General features: G+C 36.4%; 1 protein-coding gene across 4 annotated transcripts in view; it reads right to left on the bottom strand.

Moving 5' to 3' along the window:
• Positions 1-1,392: 1,392 nt before the first annotated feature.
• XPO4 (exportin 4) overlaps positions 1,393-18,672 on the bottom strand; it is a 132,856-nt gene continuing 115,576 nt past the window's right edge. For 3 of the 4 annotated variants that reach the window (XR_015553506.1, XR_015553507.1, XR_015553508.1), the window contains exons 17-21: positions 17,790-18,083; positions 16,079-16,259; positions 11,983-12,101; positions 9,622-10,443; positions 9,109-9,197 (exon numbers count right to left, since the gene is read on the bottom strand). Coding sequence is in view for 1 of the 4 variants with exons in the window: in XM_004435249.2 (XP_004435306.1) it covers positions 6,752-6,949; positions 9,105-9,197; positions 9,622-9,739; positions 10,313-10,443; positions 11,983-12,101; positions 16,079-16,259; positions 17,790-18,083 (1,134 nt within the window). In the remaining 3 variants the exon portion in view is untranslated. Of the gene's footprint in view, positions 6,950-9,104; positions 9,198-9,621; positions 10,444-11,982; positions 12,102-16,078; positions 16,260-17,789; positions 18,084-18,672 lie in introns of those variants that run through there. The other variant, XM_004435249.2, reaches the window with a different exon arrangement.

The raw sequence follows: 18,672 nt of genomic DNA, 5'->3' as shown, positions 1-18,672 counted from the left end.
GATGCATGAAACTCACTTTGGAAATCACTGTTAGGAGTTTCTTGTTGTAGGAATAACAGCATATTCAGCAGAAACCCAAACAACTGACTTAGATCAATTTTCTCGTTTAAAAAGGAAGATACAGCAAATAATATGGCGAACTCTATCACAGTACCACCATGGTGGTATGGCTAGGGCTGTAAGGTCACACTGTACTGATGTGAAGATACCACTGTATTGAAAAATAATTAATGACTATCGGGTATTAGACTTTGTGTTAGGACACATTAACTAATGGAGCAAAATGTGTTCTTTGAAATAATCTTTAAATCTAATAGAATTTACTGAGTAGCTACTCTTATATTTTATCCATTACTGTGTTCTAAATTTTTTCTTTGGGAAGAATTAACAACATTTATCGTCCTATGAAATAGATGATAGACCTGTGGAAATTAATGTAAACCCTAAGTAGCTGAGTTAGGAATTGAATCTAGGTCTCTCTGCCTCTACCCTGTACTCTACCAGTTTAAAGAGCTTTGCCAGCTCAGTCCTCATAAAGAACCATCCAGGGCAGTGCAGTTATAAGCAGGTGTACAAATGAATACTGGCAGCCTAAAATTGTGGGCTTAATAAAAGGAATATTTGAGGACTAACCTGGCAAAGCAATCAGAAGTGAACACTCTCAAAACTTAAGAACAAAACTGCTAACTACTATGGGAATAAAAATACTTAGCACATCCCTATGTAAGCTCTCTTTGCTTCGGTGTTTTCATTTATCAACTCTGGAAAGCATCAGTGCCTGACCTCAGTTCACTCGCACGCTAGAGGTTAAAAACAACGTACATGGAAAGAGCTCAGTAGGAAGTTGATTTATGCCCTACAACTCAGACAGTATGCTGCCATTAGTACTTTATGGAATTTCTAAGCAAAAGATTTTCTCATTGTTTTCACTGAATATGCCCTTTGCTTCCACTTAGTTTTAAAAGAAAGTCAAACTGCACTGCCATTTGAGATTACAAAGAATGCACGAGACCCAATCTGGGTTCCTATGCCTAAAAACCAAAAATGTTTCATAATCTAATCAACGCACTGAAGGCATCATTCATTAAACTACTCAATATAAGCCAACTGTATTTAGAGAGTACCATTATTTTAAAGATGTCTTTTAAAAAACAATACCAGATTTTTATATTTGGGACCTTTAAAATCATCAATGGCTCTCTCAAATGACAGATGATTAGCCTGAGCCTAAGGTCCCACCCTTAATAATAAAAGGAGAAACAAAAACTCAACACACACTCTACTTAGTCCTCTTAAATAACCCAATTTTTCTTTATCCATCCTTGGAGTGGAATCAAATCTCAATATAACCTAAGAAATACCATTATAAATCAATGAATATTCAAAGCAAAATCAAGTTTAAAATAAATATATTTTCAAAACGCATTTTTTTCTTAAAAATTTCCACTTTTCACTGCATAAGTTTACAAGATTTAAGGTAGGTAAAGGGTGAAAGTCTGTCTGACACAGAGCAGAATGGTAATTTTCCACTTTCCCTGAAAGGCCAAAAAGAATGACCCCAACTACTAAAAATATTTACTACAAATATGCCCCAAATCCAATGATTTAACTAATAACTCTGAAATTGTTTCTAACACTGTGAGCTGAGATAAAAATAAATGTGCTCAATATTAGAGAATATAAACAAAACTCTGAATTTTCTTTGTGAATCCTGGATAGTCTATTAGGGTTGGGTGTTCTCCCAGAAGGTAATGTTTTTATTTTATCTACATAGATATGTCATCACATTTTTTACTTAAAATTATTTTATGACTATGTAATGTCCCCAGTGTCAATTATCCTATGATGGTAAAAGAACTAGCACCATTTCAACAAGTTTCATAAAATAGTCTAGCTAAACACCCGTGAACAAATCACACATGGTCAAAACAAAAATGTAATAAAAATATTTAGTGAAAAGACACATTTTAACTCCAATTTATGGATTTAAAAAATACAAATAAAATTTTATCAATTTGATATTCAGCTTGTAACTGGCTTAATACATAGCCTTAACTCATTTCCTAAAATCGTACTGTAGCATCTTTTGAAAAATTAAATGCAACTTTATACCTTCATTAGTAATGTTAATAGAAGTAAATCTTTAAACAGTACACTCGTCCCTGGGTCTCTTAAAAAACTGAAAAGTCTTAGTGTAAGTTTAAAATTTTAATTTTTATAAATTTAAAAAATTTTACACGTGCTGAATGGTAGCAGTGCTAACATTTTGTGACCATTAAACCACAAACTCACTGCATGGAGCTTTTTTCTTTGTACAGAGAACCAAATCACAATACCAATATTTGCAATTTGTCATAATTTTATGTGGTAAAAGACACCACACTAGGAAACCTGGGCTCAGAACACACTTGAGGTCAGATCCCCAATAGGTACATAGTGCAGATGCAGTATGTAATTTCAGGCTAGGAAAATTAGCTATTAGTACATATCTGACAGCTCCTAATAGCTAAGAGGCTTAAGAATATAGTCTGAAAAAGAAAAAATAAAACCTCTCCACTGCTGGGAAGGCCTGGGAAGAGGTGAACAGCAAACCAGAGTGGGTGAGGTGCATCACGATGGTTTGCGGTATAAGCCTCAGGAGTCCTAAGACTCACATTAGTGCAAGCTACACTTCAGTCACCACGGAAGCTACCTTAGAATCTTTCGATCTTAACAAAGACTTACAGAGAAAGCCAGAGGCCACAAACAGATCACTTCATCCATCCTCTTTAGAACACAGTGGATGCCCATTACTAAGCTTATATCTTTACCTGAACCAAATATATTCTTTGGCTAAATATGTCATAGGTTCTCATTATAATCAATCAGGAATACTTCACATTTCTCATATTTAAACTAAAATGTTTAAAATTCAGCTTGAACCATGGCACTTCAAATCAATTTGAGCTCAGCAATATACCCCAATTTGGACATTATTTAATTTTAGAAAATCAATTTTTAAAGAATTCTTAAATGCAGTGTTTTCAGAACATAGTTACCAAGTTAGAGAATACCCACTTACATTTTAAAATAATTTAAAACATTATTATATTCTCAAATCAAGCTATGTTGTTTTGTAGAATTTACAGAAAATTATAATGTGAAAAACTCACATCTAAGGGTTTAAAAAAAAACCCTAAGAAGTATTGAGGTTCCTTCTGCTTTAATGGTTAATATTTTATTTAGGAACGAATAATTATCTGCCAGAGACAGCTAACTTTTAAGGTCTAATGACAACCACCTCTAATGACAGAGGTGGCAAACAGAAAGAAGTAAAATTATAATAGACAAAAATAGTATTTTAAGGATTCAATCAGCAGTGTATACTAGGACACTCAAACTTGAAATCTTTGAAACTGACAGCTAGTTCCCTTCAATACTTGAGGGGTTCATACAAGTATTAACAGAAATGGGAAATATGGTGATATTAGAAATACAAAGACTTGACATTTTTGGTAAAAGAGAAAGTTCAATCAAAGACAGTAAGGGGAGTGTTAAATAATGCTGACTAGGGGGAAATTATAGAGATGCTTGGTTTTGAAATAAAAACCGTGAAAAAAAAAGCAGTAATCATCTCAGCTGAACAGAGTACTATAACATAATTAGATACATGATTTACAATGAAATAAGACTAAATTCTGAAAATTAGTTTGAAAAAAATTGCAAAGTTTTTTTTACATAAAATGTCACACTTTACACCAAACAAAAACTCAATGCAGTGATGTTAACATGCCACTGTCTTCCAACGGATTAAGAGACAGCAAGGCAGAAAGACTCAAATTAACTGTGTTAAAAAGGACACTGTTAAATACTGTCAAGTAGTTTAACTATCCAGGCAGCCACCCATCCAGAAGGACCATAAAAGCAAACCAATGCTTTTAACAGAGCTGTAAGAATATAGTTACATGTGCTGTTACATGAATACAAATTGTGAAAGTACAAAGTCCTTAGTGACTGTGCCTTGGGACTCCATAGAGATTGTGCCTTGGGAAACAAATGGGCCAAGGAAAATAAAATCAAACAAAGAATGAATTGAAAACTAGAGGTTAAAGGATACTATATATGAACAATGGAAATTTTATAAAACACAAAATTCTAAAATATCAAATACTCCACACTGTCCCTTTAACATATATAAAAAAGGGGCACAAATAATGTTTTTGTTTTTAAAATTCTTTTGACAACTTAATAGTCAGTTCTAATAGTAAAAATCAATTTACTAGAATTAAGCCAGTGTTCTTGACACCCACTGGGCCAAGAGCATTAAAAAAAAAACCCAAAATGAAACGCCAACAAACATAGCTAAAGACAAAACTGAATACAACAAAAGAAGACCCAAACTAAACATACATCCAATCAGGAAAACATTACACAAACACCCTGAAAAGAGTCTAGCTGTTGCAATTAAGTGGCATCCCCATTACCTAAAAAACGGTGGTGGCTTTTTTTTTCCAGTTTGCCACTAATCGACATTCTGGTGATACCTTAAGTATTATTTGGTCCAATCTGAAGTAACTCTTGTTTTAATTAAAAGTGATCTAATGAAATTGCAGTATTATAATAGCATCTGGGCAAATTTAGCAAATACACTTCTGTCTAGATAAAATTTATTAAATACAGATGCCTTTTTATTTACCAAGGCACTCCTCTCCCACTCATCTTTATTTTTAATAAAGACTTGATTATAGATTTGCCATGGCCAGTGGACCTATCCAGTCAGTTGCATGTTTCAGCGCCCTTTGGCACAGGGGCTACACTTATTACACACAGATATGCATCGCTCACAACTACTGAGAAAATGTGATGGAGCTGGGAAATATAAAACATCAAGAACAATGCAAAACAAAGTGACTACTGCTGTCTATGACTTCAAGTTCTTTAAGGGAAAAAAAAAATCTAAAAATAAATGCACTGTTCAAAGTATTTTTAAAAATACAACAATATCTATATTTCATGAAGAGTAATGTTAGTTTTTCCCTAGCTGTCTTTTAAGATGTTTTTGCTCCACCTCAGTTGTTACTCAATGGTGATCAAATTAAGAGAAATGTTCCTCAAAAAGTCACGGCTCTAGGCTCTGCATTCACTTGTGTCTAACATGACACGCACAGGCTGGATGTAATTTAGATGTTCCAGTTTTGTTAACTATAACTGTTAATAGCACAGTGTTATACAAAGTTTTGCACAGCATATGTGAAGGTATGTATACTATATGCAATTCAGATATTAACACTACATTTGAAGGACAGTTTAGCATATAGGTGTTAAGAACACAGCAGAAGGAGAAAGCCTACCGCTCAGAAGCACAATTTCAGAGTGCGTCTGCACCAGAGTCCTCTGTCACTGTGCTGTGTGATTTTGACATTGCAGTGGGCCGTTTTATATGCCTGTGATTTATAAATTAGCTTTTATTTCCATAATTTAAGATGGCAGACAGAATTAAGGGGAGTATGGCAGCAGTACAAAAATCTTGATTAGAAAAATCAAACTAGAGGATCTAAAGTGAATTTTTTAATCTCTTAAATTTACGTGACTCCTGTGAAATGAAGATAATACCCACTCTAACATAATTATTGCCCCTAATGCCCCAATGTATAATAGTCTGTATGAATCAATAATTCACATCCTTTAAAACAGTTATTGCTTAAGCAAACCATTCAGAGTAGATTATTAGTCATGGGCTACGTTGCTAGATAGAAACATACTGAAAAAGTCAGACTACACGTGAATGAGCCTTTCATTTCACTCATAAACCAACATAAATACACGATCAAAAGGGCACCAGGTTCATAGCAGCTAACACCCTAAACCAACTCTGAAGCATCAAGATTTGATTTCTTAAAACAAATCTGTTCCTTTTTGTATTTTCTTTTTAAAATTAAGGCAATGAAATGGCTACAGTTCCTAAAGTTCTTGTTATGGAACAAAAATATACACGTTTCAGGCATCGGAGTATGATTAGAGACCTCTATTACATGAAACCTGCAACACCAGGTTGATGTTACAAAAAAGAAAGAGAGTGAGAGCATGTGCTAAAAAGAAGCCAACAAACACCTGGTGTTTCTTCCTTCCCGATGAAGTACAAACCTAATCACCAAAGGGAGGAAAAGTCTGAAAGCACAAGACCTCTTAAGAGTTTTCAATGTCTTTTGCATTGATTCAAAACTTTTGGGGTGGCAGAGGGGAGGAGCTTATTAAAATGAAGAATCCAAGGTCCAGCAAAAAGAAACTCTGATTCTGAGGTTCTACACGTGGGCCCAAGAATCCACCTTTTCAACCAGCTCCTCAAGTGATGCAGGTGATCTACGGACATTGTTTTGAGAAACACTGCCAAACATATATCCATCTAATATTTAGTAACAAAAATTCTAAACTTTGGCTAGCCACCTAATGTTTTGATAAAGGGGGAAAAGGCACTGAATATGTATTCCATGGTGCCCATATCTGTTTGCACATATATGGAATTTCGTTTTGAAAATTTTACATCACCGTTCAAAATCTACAAGACATATCTGACAAATTGTGGCTAACACCTAACAGCAGAAGCTGATTCAAAGTTGACCTCTCCTGTTTCACGGCATTACACATCAAGCATTCAGGATCTCCAAAATCCAAAATGGCCAAAGAACTGAAGAACAGGACAAGACTCAAGTCAACTTATAGCAATTCAGTGCACTTTGCAGAAAGGATCTAATTAAGCACAAAGTTTTGTTGTTTATTTTACACAAAGGAGACCACCAACATTTGCCATAAATTCTTCTAAACTCTTTAGGAAGGCCACCTTCTGCTTCCGATCCAGCGTGGGAGGAGTGCTGCTTGCAGTGAGCTTATTGAAGGCATCTGCTAATCTCTGATAAATAACTGGGTCTTGTTGACTTGACAGTAATGTTTCAACCAATTCAGAATATTCAGCCTATTGAAGAGACAAAGTATACATAAGAACACTTATCTTCCTCAAATATCACACAAGTAGATCGTATCAGTTACTGGATTGTGGGATTCTAAAAAGCAGGGTCTAACAGCTCTTTTTAATAGTTATTTATTCAAAGTTCACTATATTCTAGGTACAGTTCCAATCTTTTACATTAAAAACTCACTTTTTATAGCAATCCTATGCAGTAGGTATTGTTTATATTCCTGTTTTACAGATAGAAATTCTTACATACAGTGAGATTATGTAATATGTCCAAGATCACATTGCCTTTAAAAAGCAAGAATCCAGGCCATTTGGCTCCAGAGCCCATGTGACTACCAATTTTGTTGTGTTGCCTCTTCTGTGTTTTCAAAGCACATTATTTATATTTATTTTGCATTTTATACATAACCTAAGTCTGCAACCTGACTTTCAACAGCTTCCCAGAGGTTTATATAGACCTCGTCAACATAGTTCTGAGGACAGCAGATCCCCACAAATACAGACAGGAGTCATTTGGAAGAAGATGGCATAGTGGGAGGCGTGTATTTCAGCCCTTTCTCAAAGTGGAAGCAGAACACTCTGAATGTGCAAACGTAGCTCCAAACCTGGTGGCTCTTGGAGAAAAGGTAGGAGAAGGAGCTTAATAAACACAGGAATAGGGGGCGCATGCGTCTATGTGCAGTTTTTCTGCTTTTAATGCCCTCCATGATAAAGCCTTATACAGAGGAGTGAGTGTGGGGTTAAGAGAAACTCAAGCAGGGCAGCTTTCCACAATAAGCTTTCTTGAAAAAAAGCTGGTCTGTTACTATTTTTCATTAGCTTCTTGGGCTGTCACGATAGACCAAAATGGTGAAACCAAATGTTAATGAAATTTGGAAAAGAGTAGTAAGGCACAACACCCCACGCCCCCACCCATAAGCATGGAGCCAGGGTGGCTGCCCTAACTGCCTTATCCCCTAAGGGGACAGGCCTACTCACAGGGGACAAGTACCAACTCAAATCATTTCCCTGTTCACAAGAAACAGTAGTGCCTCTGGGACCAGACCAGCAAGATATACTAGCCAATCCCAAGTCCCTGCTCTCTTTTCTACAATGAGTAAATATGTTTTTTAAAAAGGCAATCAGAATGTAATGGCTTACATATGTGGGGACAAGAAGCCTATCTCCCTAGTAAGCAACAAGGAACTCAAATGACAGAGAAATGCCACCACCTGAGATGGGCACTATCTGCAGAAAGTGATATCTATAGCAGACAGCAAGAAATGAAGTCCCCCAGCACCTCCAGCATGGGGTGCAGACAGTACAGGAAGTCTGTTGGAAGGGAGTCTTTAAGAAGTATTGAAGACCTCATCAAAATCCTATCTTTTTTAAAAAGGGAAATAAAATCAAACCCTGAGTACCAGCCACAGCAAAGGCTATGGCCTCTATACTTAAAAGAAAAAGCCAAAGCTTCTCTAGCCAATCACTTGATAATGCTGGGCATGGACATGTGCATGGGCATCAGGGCAGCTGGTGGACTGGGAAACAAGCAGCTGATGATCCAATACGAGTCTTTTCACACACATGATGAGCCCCTCCTCTACTGGAGTATGGAAGGGAGACAGGTGAGCTAGCATAACTTTTCTTCTGTTATATTACCCCCCAATCAGTGAGTGCTTCAGAGTCTAAAAGCTCAAAAAAAAATTACACTGTTTTCCACAATGTAATATGAAGTAATACACTGTTGTTTTCCAGGCTTTCTGAGGAAGATTCCTCTGGGTCCCCAGTCTCATTCATCCCGTTTCACTTATAAAACTGTGAGTTCCTCAAGGACAGAAACCATGTCTCCATTATTCTTTCATGTCTGTTTCTTGGTTCCTAGTACAGTTGTTCAAGGACAAGCTTTAGGGCAGTGATCAATGCAAAGGATGGTTCATAACGGTGCAGAAGGGAAAATAAATGCTATTAACTGACATATAGCTTGTCAAATAAACACAAAATATAAAGTTAGAGCTACTGAGGAAGTGAAGAAATACAGCCTCAATGAAAGAGAACTAAAGAAATGAGTCACAGATCCTCTAAGAATTCCAAGTATCAATGGCCCATTACGTCTAAACAATGTCCTTGCTAAATGGAACGAGAAGAGTCCCAGGAAGAGACACGCATGCGGTACCTGATGCAAGCACACCAATGTGTAGAAAGCTTCTCCAGCCGCAGTGGTCATCTCTGTGTTGTGCTTTTGCAAAACCAGCATATCAAAAACCAGCTGAAAGTACATAATAAAACCTCTAAATAAAGACAGATGATGATCATATAATCCTACAGCCCCACCCCATTCCAAAAAAGAAAAAGAGAGGGGTAATAGTTTGTATTATTTGTTAAACAAATCTGAAAATAAAAGAAAAGAGTTTTAAAAAATAGGATAATATACAGATGTTATTACTTGCTCTGGTATACAAAATAATCAAATTATCAAATTCCCCGTTATATTTACCACATAAATTTTTAAGAACACAAAATACAAGTGGAGAAAAGTGTGTCCAGGAAGTTGACCTCCAGAAAACACAGTAAACAGAAAGTAATTATTTCCTCCTCTATGAAAGCATTTCCTCATTTGAAGGAAGCTTTATGTGCACTGACTGTCCTTATCAAAACAGACGATTTCATGACATGCCACCCAAACACCTTACCTTAAGAAAGTGCCGTGTTGCTAGAAAAAGTGGTGAATCTGTTTCTTGTGCTTTTGCACACTGTTCAGCTAATGGTGTCAAAGCTTCCAGGCAAAGCTGGCAAACCTCTGAACTCATTCTGATCATGAAGGTCAAAGAACAAACCAGAGTAGAGATACCTGACTTATGACACATAAAAAAATTACAGCTATTATCAAATGGATGACTCTTTCTAGAAATGAACACAGATAAGTGACTATACTAGTGTGCAATATGTTTTCACTGAGTTATATGAAAAAAGATTTCCAGTGTTTTTAAGAGGATCCATAAGTGTCTGGGGTCTGGGACTGGAGATTTCTAATGTGTTTCTGATTATAATACATACATCTGATAAAAAGCCATATTATTCTCTCCTCTCAGGCCGCTAAGATCAGAGACTCAGCAACAGTGTATGACATTACCAGGGCACTTAATGAAAGAGTGATTTTGGGACCAGGGGCCAAATGCTGCTGGGATCTGTGAAAGGAGGACAAGATGAAGCAAAATAATGAAAGAAATACAGAATTAGGGCGATTATAGAGATGACTACTTTTTTAAGAAAGAAAAGTGAACCACAAAAGAAAAAATAAAAATACAAATTTTAAAAACTTTTCTTCAGGTAAGATCTTTCCCCCCAAGTGACAAGTAATAAAGATGTTCATTTAAAGGATATGATGTCATTCCTAGTTCTAGAGAGTACATCAGACTTTTAAAAAGATCTTCAGGAAGCTGTGGTATTTTTTCAGGAAAAATCTCACAGATAAATGTGATTAATTTGTAGTACTGATTACAAAGGGTTGGAAACTGAAAGAGAAATATTAAATATTTAGATGCCTAATGGTATCTAATTTCTGCTTTCCTTAGTGCAATAAAACAAATAACTGACAAGCTTCTAAGTATAATGATTTCTTCAAAACACATACAAGATATAGAAAACATGAAGACCTAATTAAATGTAAATATAAGTTACAATAAAGGGAATATTTTAGCAACTAACATGAAAGTAATACATAGGAGAAACAATTATCTTTTGGACAGTTAATAAAAGCTAAAGCCAATTCCAGATATTCTGCGTTTACTTTGAAAAAGCAGCCAAATCTCAAATTATTAAATGACCTATCAATAAAAACCTTTTGTAAATGTGTTTATTTGCATTCAGGCATGTTGGAAAAATACAAGAATGTAATACAAATTGTTAAGATTATGCACAGAACAGAGTATTCAGTCCTTCACACTTCCAAAATACGTTCTCTGGTTGGACAGTCATGGAGAACTGAGGTAAAAAGTAGGTAATCTACAGTTTAACCTCACTTAAGAAAATGCACATCTAAATGTTTAATGGTTTAGTCAATTAAAAAAAACCCCAAACCAAAAACCCTAAAAGCGAATCAACAGTTTACTAAACTTCCCCATGCTACTGGCTGCTGCATGAATACCTAGCTCATGCATCATCAGAATCCTTTCCAGTAGAGACATTCTTAAGGAGAGAAGCACGTGGTCACATCCTGCTATGTGGGAACCTAACAGCACTCTTACTCTTATACTCAACTTCCAAACGCTTCTCAATCTCTCCTTTCTTCCCTCCTACTACCTCTCTTTTCCTCTCCCACTCTATCTGTGCATGCATACACAGATGTGTACGGGAGTGCATGCATGGACATGCACAGACAGACACACACACACTCCTCCCTCTTCCTCTCCGTCCTTGTCTTTGTCCCCACCCTTATCCCCCTATGACAACTCATGAAAAGAGACTCCCCTCCCCTATGGTATTTAGGGAAAGAAGAAAGGGCAGCCTCATCACCACCACACCCTCAATACTGACTGGTGAAACCAAGGCATTACGTGGTCAGAATGTATAAAAATTTAAAAACTATATTAGTCTTGGTTTCTTACCATCCCTTTTCTACATGAAGTAGCTTAGAAAATGCCTTCCATTGCTCAATCCCTCAACCTGAGAATTTTCTAACCTCAAAAAGTATCAGTGGAATACACCTAAGCATATAACTTACTTTATTTGCTTAATGACAAATTACGAGTGAATCAAAACTGCTAACATTAGAACTCAGTTTCTAAAAGAACTAGGTTTTTTCCATCACTAATGTATCAGTAAACAAAGGACTCTGGGGCAGTATTAAGCGAGGGCCTGTGTACTGAACTACGTGTACATGCAGAGTGTGAATAACATGTAATAGCAAGGAAAAGTTTTATTTTCATGTGTACTTAACAGGTAAGCAGATACTTAAACCTCCCTAATTAAATCAGAGGTATATTTCTGTCTTAACTATCTTTAAACTTTGAGCATCTAGAGTTTTAAGGTTCACATTCACTTTCTTCAATTACCTTCAAAAGATCTTGCGACATCAAGGGCAGAATTAGGTTTACTCCATATAAAACAACATCAGCTGCTGACACAGATCTGTTTGCCGCTTGCCCCGGCTCATGTCCTCTAAACACTTCATCTATTAAAATAAAAATGCAATCTTATAGTTGTAACATCAATAAACCTACAAAGTTGCATATATTCTACCCTCAGGAAAGTGAAAATAGACTCAAACTCCTAAGCCAAAATAAATCTATGAGTGGATAATAAAGACATCTGGTAAGTCTTGCCCTGGGTCATCCTTTGTATTTTATTTTTTAGGGTCTCTGAGACTTGAAGCAGATATTCTGTGTTTCTACATTATTACAGATACTCTGTGTTTACATTACTATTCTATAACGATGAAAGTAAAACTAATGCTTAATCAATGCTTTAAAAAGTAAAATCTACTCCACTGAAACATGTACTATGAGTTAAATAATTTCCACAGTAATATTTATTTTATCATGTAGGTGTGTGGAATTTTTCTAAGCTGAAAAAGAATGGGTGAAAATATAGAAATTAAAATGTTACATAAAAAAGAAAGTAGTTAAAAAAAAAGCTACCAACATGACAAAGGGTTATCTTTAATCTATAAAGAATGCATATAAATTAATAAGAATCCTAAGACCTAAATAGATAAGTGAGCAAAATCTATAAACAAACATCTAACAAAACCACAAACCCAATGAAAAACAGTTCATTCTAAGCATTACTCAGGCAATGCAAATTTTTAAATTTTTTAAAGATACTACTTCTGATGCATTAAATTAAAAATGACTTTTAAATGATAACATTTAAATGTTGGTAAGGATATAGTGTGATAGTTACCCTCAAAAGCAATATATTAAGAGCCTTTTGAGCATTGTATATACAAAGGACAGAATCAGAAATTCAGAGATTCATCCACAGAAGTGACCACTGCATCACTATTTATAACAACAAAATTGTAAACATTCCAGATGTCCAATATTAGGGAAACAGGTTAAAGTCCAAAATGTGGTATATCATGCAGCCATCAAAAAGTCACGAAAAATTTTAATGACAAGGGAAAGACTAACAATACATTAATGAAAAAGGCAGAATAAAACTTATATTTGAGTGTTATCACAAAGAAAATTGTACAAAATAACCAAAAGAGAAATTTCTAAAATGCAATTTATAGTTTGATTCTGGATTATGTCAATGTATGGGTGATTTTTCTGTCTTTGTATTTAAAATTTTTTCTAAGAACATATTACTTTCATAACAACAACAAAAAAATGTAAAATGGGGTAAAAAAAAAAAAAAAAGCATTTCTACTTAAAAAGCACTTTTTCAGCCTAATTCTGAACTTCTCCCCAGGAGTCTCAGTTCTAGTTGGAAGAATTTCATTTTCCAAAGCCGGGCACTGGGGAACATGGATTCCACTCAGTAGGCAGCCCGGGCCTGCTCTGGAGCTGCAGGAGGCTAGTCTTTGAGCTCAGCCACAGCTGCTGGGTCTCTCTCCTAACAAGCCAGGGCTCTCGGGCCCTGTAAAGGCTGGCCCGGCTTGAACGCTTGGGACTGACTCAGCTCTCTAGTCACGAGCTCTGCGAAGGATTCACGAACATAGCGCAGAAGCCCATTTCCAGTTATGCTTTAAATATCTCACCTAGTATGTTAATTTTATTTCATAATATTCAAAATATTTTTGGGGCCAGCCTGGTGGCATAGTGGTTAAGCGCGCGCACTCTATTGCAGTGGCCCGGGGTTTGCAGGTTCGGATCCCGGGCACGCACCAATGCGCCACTTGTCAAGCCATGCTGTGGCGATGTCGCATATAAAGTAGAGGAAGATGGGCACAGATGTTAGCCCAGGGCCAGTCTTCCTCAGCAAAAAGAGGAGGATTGGCAACAGATGTCAGCTCAGGGCTGATCTTCCTCACCAAAAACAAAACAAAAAAAAAACAAAATATTTTCTATTTTTATCTCATATCTTTATTTTAAAATAATTACTTAAAAATATTATCTTCCTCTATATCATCGATTTTATCAGCCAATGCTGTTTATCATTTTCTATTTTAATTGTCTTCATTTTTCTTTCTTCTAAATTTCAACCCTACCTACCCTCATTTTATTCTTTTTCCCCTTATTTTGTACTTTCAATCCTGAGCATTTTAGTCTCAATTTCTTTTCTTACTGTTTTATTATGATTTTAATTTTTTTGCTTTTTTTATTTTGAAGACCTCCCTCTCAACTGTTTACCTTTATTGTTTGTTCTACAATTTGTTCTTAGAATGGCAGGCAGGAGGAAGTGCAATTTGTGCCATAAACCTGGGAGACTGAAAGGGCTTTTTCCCCCCCAATGCCTTTAATAGCTCTTCCATCCCTTTCAATATTAGTTCTTAACTTTGAGTCAGATTCCTCAAGGTACAGGACTCTCAACCTGGGTCCTCACACCCCTGGAAAGTCTTTCGAAGAGTTCCCAAGAGTCCACAAATCAACTAATACAGTATGTGAAACTCTGTGGGGTTGGTATAACATAATTTTCAAGGGAAAGGCTCAGTAACTACTTCAGATTTTAAAGGCACCTCTGATCTAGAAAAGGTTAAGAACTTCTGGATTAAGAAGTAACAACCTGAAGGAATCAGAAAACATGAAAATGACACTTGGGTAAGCAGCTGGGCCTAGAAAAAGGGCAGCAGCTGAGGCTTTGGTATAGAAAGAATTCCCTGAGAGAAAGTGCAGGGCAGTGCTTTTCAAACCATTTTCCCTAGGTACCCCTAGTTAACTGTGAAGGAGAGTAAACCTTCTAGACTGTGAAGCTGATGGTACCTAGGACAGGGCAGACACTGAAAAAAGACATTGTTCAGTGAATAAGGAAAATGAACCAATAAAGGAAACAGAGAAAAAACAATCTCAAGTATTGGGAGTAATGAGTAAAGTGTAATGTTACAGCATCCAAATTAGAAAGAGTATCTTAGAAGGAAGAAGTCAAAAGAGTCCACTACCACAAATATCTGCACAACACATGAAAGAAGCTGCTAGATAGGATTCGTTTTTCTCTTAGAAAACAAGATCCCTTTTGTTTTAAGGCAAAGTTGGCAGTAGGGTAAGAGGCAGGTGAAGGAAAAATAAACAGATAAATGAGGTTTCAGTTACTGATAAAGTTCTTGCCTATAATAACAGCTATCTTTTACCTATTGCTTGCCAGGCACAATGCTAAGCACCAGAGATACTTTATAGCTAATGCTTGAAACAGTTTGAAAGGCATTTATTATCATACTCATTTTCACAGTTAGTAAAGGCACAGAAAGTCTAATTGATGTCTCCAACATCATGCTGTTGGTGAGCCACCAGGTTAGGTCTTCAAGTGTGGCTTGTCAGCTCCAGAGTTAGTGTTTCCCACCCCAATAAGAGTTCCAAAGCTGGACTCTGGAAAGGGCTAGGGTTTTCTGGGGTGGCCACTTCAGAGGATACTGAGGAATGATTATAGTCAATAAAGCATAACTCTGAAGAGACTGGCCTCTGAAGTCAAATGCTGGGATGTGAATCCCAGTCCTGCAACTTACTATCTACCTGCGGGCAAATGACATAACAGCTCTGTGCCTGTTTCCTCATCTATAAAATTAGCGTAACAATGGTACCTACTTTGTGCTGTTGTGATACACAGTGCTTGGCATTTAGTAAGAACCGAATTAACTGAAGACATTATTACTATCATTCTTATAACAGGAAAGCCAAGCAGAAGGGCTAGTGGTGCCACTCTCACTTCAATCAAAGAGATCGACTTTCATCTACAGTCATGGGCTGCACAATGACGTTTCAGTCAACAACGGACCGCAAACATGACAGTGGTCCTAAAAGGTTAGTATCATATAGCCTAGGTGTGTATAGGCTATACCATCTAGGTTTGTGTAAGTATACTCTATAGTGTTCGCACAATGATGAAATTGCCTAATGATGCATTTCTCAGAATGCACCCCAGTCATTAAGTGAAGCATGACTGTATTTTGTAAACTGAACGTTCTCATGGTATTCCACTTAATGAAAACATTCCTTTGCTTTAATAAAAACAACAATAACAAAGTTTAAAAACCATCACATGACACCTTACCTGTATCACTGAAATCTATGAATTCTTTTGATAGGAGGTTAGTAAGAAGTTCCATAATGAGAAGCAGGTCTTGGTATTGCTCTTCCTCCGCTGTAACATCTATTCTTTGCCGTCCTAAATTATTCTTAGAATATACTTGCAACAAAGTAAGGCAAGCTTCATACAAGTTCATAGCTTTGGACTGTAAGAAAGCATGCATAAATTATGCTACTAGGCAGAACCTAGCTGGGAAACAAATATAAATATTAAAGAAATTTAAAAATATAACCTAATAAATTTACTCTGAATTCCAATAGTAGCTCTATTTGCTTTAAAGTATACTAAAACATTAACAAAAAGGAAAAAGATTACAGATATGTTTAAAATAGCAGTTTTCTAACAATAAAATTTGACATCCAATTTTTTTGTTCATTTGATAATACATATCAGGAAGATGATAAGATTTTGGCAACAGAATTGCTTTACTTATCCTGTTCAACTTCCTGTATAACATTTATTATTTTAAGATTTAAAATTGTTTTATTTGCAAAAGCACAAAGTACAAAACAGTGGTCTTAAATGTTAGAATAAATGGCACTGGCCTGCCCACTCAGTAATGCATCGGTGACTATATTTATATATTGATAAAATATAACCTTACTTTTGAGCAGGTTTCTTTGCTCTAACAAAAAAAAATTACAAATCAGGACCCTATATTAAATGGTTTAGAATAAGATTTATACTAATCTGCTAACAAATACAAATACATTCCTTTAAGGCTGTTTTAAAACAGCTTTCTAAATACAATAGTCTCCCCCTTATCCAAGGAAGATACATTCCAAGACCCCCAGTGGATGCCCGAAACCATTGACAGCCCTCTAATGCAATCGACGCAATAAGGAGCCAGTTGATCTGATGACAGTCGACTGATAACCAAAATGGCTACTAAGTGACTAATGGGTGGATGGCATATACAGAGTGGATATACTGGACAAAGGGATGATTCACGTCCTAGGCTACACAGGGCAGAATGGGGTGGGAAGTTGTGAGATTTCATCATGCTACTCAGAACAGCGTGCAATTTAAAATTTATTGCTCATTTCTGGAATTTTCCATTTAATATTTAGAACTGCAGCTGGACCGCAGGTAAATGAACCTGTGAAGAGCAAAACCTAGGATGAGGAGAACTAGTGTAATTTAATGGGACAAAAATACTATCTTTGCTTACTGAATATAAGAGAATTTAGTGTGTCTAAACATTCAACTGATTTACAAAGCAAAGACACAAATTGCCATTTAAAATTTTAAGCCTTAGGGTTCTATCACAGAAACTGGTTAAAATTTTCTACCAGAATCCATTCGTTTTATCATATTCCTCGTTTGAATGAGTTTAATTGAATAACACATCAAGCCAAAGAAATTACTATTATTAACACATTTTTCGGGGCTTTTTTGGTGAGGAAGATTAGCCCTGAGCTAACATCTGTTGCCAATCCTCCTCTTTTTGCTGAGGAAGATTGGCCCTGGGCTAACATCTGTGCCCATCTTCCTCTACTTTATATGGGACGCCGCTACAGCATGGCTTGATGAGTGGTGCGTAGGTCCGCACCCAGGATCCAAATCTGCAAACCCTGGGCTGCCAAAGCAGAGTGCACGAACTTAACCACTGTGCCACCAGGCCAGCCCCACTTTAAGTTTTAATCTTGATAGGATAAAATCAGAAAGTGCTTACCTCTCCAAGATAGCATATCTGTTTATGTGCAACTTCAACAAAAACTTCTATTATGAGATTGACAGTCTCTGGGGTATTTTTATAAACTTCCATCAATCCAATGCAATTGGTAAGGAAATCCATTAAAAAATTAAACAGGATTGCTACGTTGTCAATCTGGGTAGCCTCAGCAATGCCGCAAAGGGCCTCCAGTGTGGCAGTGATTTCCTGTTTGACTTCCTCTTGCTGACACATCTGCTGAAAGTTTTCTTGATTTATCACTCTTAAGAACCGCTGCTGAAGTGGCTGAAGAACCTACAAAAATAAAGCATAAATTTTCTAAAAGTTTGATTCACATGCTTTATTTATTTCTTCAACTTTATTTCCTCAACTTGGATAAATATTCACTTTCCAAAACATTTCTTTGTGTTTGTTTTTTTTGAGGAAGACTGGTCCTGAGCTAACATCTGTTGCCAGTCTTCCTCTTTTTCTTTTTTCTCCCCAAAGCCCCAGTACACAGTTGTATATCCTAGTTGTAGGTCCTTTTAGTTCTTCTATGTGGGACGCCACCTCAGCACGGCTTGATGAGCAGTGAGTAGGTCCGTGCCCAGGATCTGAACCAGTGACCCCCGGGCCGCCGAAGCAGAACGTGTGAACTTAACCGCTACGCCACCAGGCAGTCTCCCCAAAACATTTCTAATTGTTGGAGGCAGAAAAAGCACAGAAAACAAAGAATATCTGAACCACACATTACATTGTCCATTTTGAGGGTCACCATAACTTCTGGCATACATAAAGAAATAACACATAGTACATGAAAAGATGCTCAACGTCACTAGTCAGTGGGGAAATGCAAATTAAAACCACAATAAGATACTATTTCAGACCTGTTAGAATGTACGAT

The sequence above is a fragment of the Ceratotherium simum genome, chromosome 10 (assembly GCF_057802395.1).
Source record: "Ceratotherium simum simum isolate JZ-2026a chromosome 10, ASM5780239v1, whole genome shotgun sequence".
Lineage (NCBI taxonomy): Eukaryota > Metazoa > Chordata > Mammalia > Perissodactyla > Rhinocerotidae > Ceratotherium > Ceratotherium simum.
The sequence above is the reverse complement of the archived record's forward strand: the minus strand, read 5'-3'. Positions and strand labels throughout refer to the sequence as shown.